At 32.4% G+C, this 3,977-nt stretch overlaps 1 protein-coding gene across 1 annotated transcript; it reads left to right on the top strand.

The window, feature by feature from the left end:
* The first annotated feature begins 353 nt into the window (after nt 1-353).
* Tsp_03081 (putative methyl-CpG binding domain protein) lies at nt 354-2,342 on the top strand. The gene is made up of 5 exons (XM_003379371.1): nt 354-412; nt 1,108-1,319; nt 1,467-1,574; nt 1,644-1,746; nt 2,330-2,342. The coding sequence occupies exons 1-5, from the start codon at nt 354-356 to the stop codon at nt 2,340-2,342; spliced, it is 495 nt and encodes a 164-aa protein (XP_003379419.1).
* Nucleotides 2,343-3,977: the final 1,635 nt, after the last annotated feature.

The raw sequence follows: 3,977 nt of genomic DNA, 5'->3' as shown, positions 1-3,977 counted from the left end.
TGTTTTCTCAATCAATTGGCAGAAGTGCAAGAAAAACATAAGTACTGTCACTTCCCTCTCTTCATCCACCACTATGCACCACAAAGAAACCAGTTCTATTTCGACAGCTTTCATTAAAGTATTTACATGCTAATCACACATCTATTTTGATAGTATTAATCGTTTTTCTTTAGAAAAAAAAATTCAATATCTCAGTAGCATTATCATGCAGCAGAAAGGTTTTTGCTTCAAAAGTTGTATGGTTTTTACGCGTAATTAGTTAATCTGTTTAAGTATACATTTCATCTGACACTTTCCAATGTTTGTTTCATAAAGAAAAGCTGTTTTAGGCACATTTTAAAATAATTTCAGGAATGACAGACAGCTCTAAAAAGACGTTTTTCTCCGTTAGCACCTGCATTTCTTTAAAACGGTTTTATGTATAGAAAAGTTACATTTTTACTATGTAAAAGATGCTTTATAAATTAATATCTTGATATTAAGCTGATTGCGATGAAATAAGAAAAATCGGATTTTTGCAAAAATGTAATTTGCTATTAAAATTAAAAATATTAAAAATTATTACTAAATTACTGGAAATTGTTTAATTTAAACTATAATTGACGTTATTGTGCTCACGTTTGAAGGTAACGAAGCAGTTTTTCATTACCATCTACAGTAAATTTTTTCCAACTGAACCTTGAATTTCTTTACAATACAGAAAGACAGCGTGTTAATTTTTATGAATCAGAAAAGAAATTAAAGTAAGTGATATTATAATATTTTTTTCCTTCGATGTATATTTACATATTGGGAATGAAAATTGAGCGTACTTTAGCTGTTCAATTAGGCGTACATGCAGCGTTGTACATGCATCGATATTTGTTTATTAATAAAATGGGCACAAGAAATTATCAATTTGATTTTATTTCTAGCGGTAATGGAATTTTAGTTCGATGAGTTATTTTTTCAAGAATTATTAAAAATTATGAGATGTATAATTTTTGAGAATCATTGTTGTAAACCACATTGATTTACAAAAAGATCAGGCGTTTTGTTTCTTTACTAACGATAAGCGTTGTAATGTAATTATTGTCAATATCATCGCTGTACATTCGTTGTTTTAAGAATGAACGTATCCGAGTCGCAGAAGAGTAAAAGTAAAGTAAATAAGCAGCAAATATCTGCACAATCCGACGATTCTTCAGCTGAGGAGACCATGTCAGAGGTGGTAGGCACGTCATCGAAGCTTGCACAGAAAACTTACTTGAAAGTGAAAAAGACAACCAAACACGGCAATAATTCGAAACAGAGCCGCGTTGGAGGTTCAAAAGCCAAAAGTAAGCCGCGCGAGAAAGTAAAAGCTGTCCAGAAGATGCAGCTTACAGCTGAACAACAAAAACAGTACTTCAAACCATTTCAAAAAGGTAGTTGCGTTTGATTTCGAAACTGTTCCACACCACAATGAGCAAAGGAAATCCATTCAGGGTGGAAACGTGAGCTCGTTCTGCGAACGGCAAAAGATAAAGCCGACGCTTATTACATCGCGCCGGACGGAAAAAAGTTTCGATCCATTCCTGAAGTGACTGAATATGGTGGGTGAACAACTGTACTGATTCAGCTTTTTCATGCTTTACAATTTGTCAAGTGAAATTTGTTTATAGCTTTGCTGAATCCGCCAGCAATGGACGATTTGCAACCGGAAAATTTCATCTTTCGACCCATTTTGATCGGTTGGAAAGGAAATGAAGAATATCAGCGCAGTGCGTAAGTTGTAATTTCTTCCATCTAGCTGTAATATGCATGATATAGCGAAATTGCAGTTTTAGCAAGCAGAAAGCGAAATGAGCTGCAAAAATCAAACGAGGTTCTAATTTTACAATAAATCTGCTTGCTGAAAATTTTCGAAATTTGTTTTCTTTATTGGAAAATTTTTTAAAATCATATTTCGTGTACTTGTGATTTGATTTATGTTACAAATACTTTGAAAGTAGATTCTTGTTCATTTGAGCTGAGTGAATAATTTGAATTTTACAAATTCAACAAACCAGCATATGTTACTTCTTGATTTTACCCATTTTATATAAGTTGCCATATTACAAAAGCATTGAAGTTGATGCAATAATGCAGAAATGAAATTTTTTCTCTGCTTTCCATTTTGTTTTATTTTGGATTACGATTAGTTATTATTTGGTTAACTCATTCCATCAAGAAGTATTTTCATCAGCTCTACGAATTGACAAAGTTTATTATGGGCTTGATATTTTCCTGATACATATATCATGTGCATTATTTACTTTACTCACTGCGTTAAACGCAACATAAAGTAGTTTCAACATTTTAAATTCAGATACCCATTGTGATTTTCGTTCTTAACAGTCGTCGGAATAAATGTGCATTCAGATTGAAAGGAATTTGTGTTTGTCCGTTTTCTGTCATTTCCTGAAAAAAACATCGAAATTGAATTTAAAGCATTGAACAGCTCAGAACCATCAGCAAGGCTGCAATAGACAATGGGGAAACATACGGAAGCTGAAAATTGTTACACACTACCAACGAGCAACAGGAACATCTCCAAAAAATAAAAGGCATCAAGGTAATGCTCAAAAACTGAGCGATCTTTCAAATATCAGAATTTTATCTCATAAAATGAAAACGTGCATCATTTTAAAATCGACAAGTGGAGTGAAAAGAAGTTATTTTGTCTTTCTATCCATTTTTATGCAAATCGGAATTGTCTGAAATGGTGTACAGGCTTTGCCATTCATTTATTGCATTTAGCAACGATCTGAAGTGTGTTTCTTTTCTTTTCTTTTTATTCAAGAATATTAATTTTCACATTTTTCTTGTTTTGTTTTTCATTATTTCAATTGCACAAATTTCTTCATTCAACCTGAAAATTATTTACTCTTTATCTCTTAAATTATTTACTACTTAGAATACGGAAAGTGAGTTTTCAAATAGCCGAAGCTGTAAAACGGATTTTAGTTTTCTTGCGAGTTTATTCTTGCAAATATTTGTTCATTTTTATTACTTCCATATACTTTCCCTTGCAGGAAATTATACTTGCTAACATGCGTGTAGAAGAGAAAGGCATGTCTTGGGAATTGAATCACTGTACCTGCTTCGAATGCAGCGTTTCTTCATGCAGTGCGCTAATGGGCAACTCATCATTTCTTTATTTTCCATCGATTTCGAATAAGCTGATAATAGCTGTCTCACGACGGTTTGAAATATATATAAAATCTTCAGTTCAAAAAATTTCATTTAATTGACCAAAACTAACGAATTTCTATAAGTATGACGACTAACACCCATTAATACCGGATAACCGTAACGTATGCTTTTCATGTTTCATACCCGGAAAACATACTTAGAACATATCCTTACATAGAATACAATGCTCTTCATGGTCTTCATCTGTTATATAACTGCTCACAGAATGGTAGAATGTTGCTATTTCATTATGTTTTTGATATGTCAACCATAATCAAATAAGGTTCCTGAAATGAGCTCAAAATGCTGCACATAATCATAAGAGTTAAATACAAATAATGAAAATAAAACAAATTACCATATATGACAAAATAACGCGCTCGGAATTGGTATTTAGTCAACATTTTTCAACATATTTGCTCATACGTACAAGAAAAATAAAGGAGAACATCCCGGGAAGACGGATGTACCATTCAATTCCTTCTACAGATATGGAAACAGTACTGTACAACAGTTATGCAAAATAAACAGTAATGAAACCAAATCAATGCTTTTGTAAGACACTAGACGGAATGCCTTCGGAGAAAGTGACATTTATAAAAAGAAACAATGTAACACGGGGTAAGAACATCTATCCATCGTGACATTTTCAAACATTCCTACCTCAGAAATGACTGAAATCAATTAAAAAGCATAACTAAAATTATATTAATTTAAAGCTTTCTGTATTACAAAAATGAATTTCAGGACAATGCTATTACGATCACGACATTTGCTTGGAA

The sequence above is a fragment of the Trichinella spiralis genome, assembly GCF_000181795.1.
Source record: "Trichinella spiralis strain ISS 195 chromosome Unknown Scfld2, whole genome shotgun sequence".
Classification (NCBI taxonomy): domain Eukaryota; kingdom Metazoa; phylum Nematoda; class Enoplea; order Trichinellida; family Trichinellidae; genus Trichinella; species Trichinella spiralis.
Note: the sequence above shows the minus strand (reverse complement) of the source record. Positions and strands in the feature narration are given on the sequence as shown.

Coding starts and splice junctions, on each gene's coding strand:
- Tsp_03081 (XM_003379371.1), top strand. CDS start 354: ATGACAGACAGCTCTAAAAAGACGTTTTTCTCCGTTAGCACCTGCATT. Junction 1,320..1,466: donor TGGAGGTTCAAAAGCCAAAA/GTAAGCCGCGCG, acceptor AAATCCATTCAG/GGTGGAAACGTGAGCTCGTT. Junction 1,575..1,643: donor TCCTGAAGTGACTGAATATG/GTGGGTGAACAA, acceptor ATTTGTTTATAG/CTTTGCTGAATCCGCCAGCA.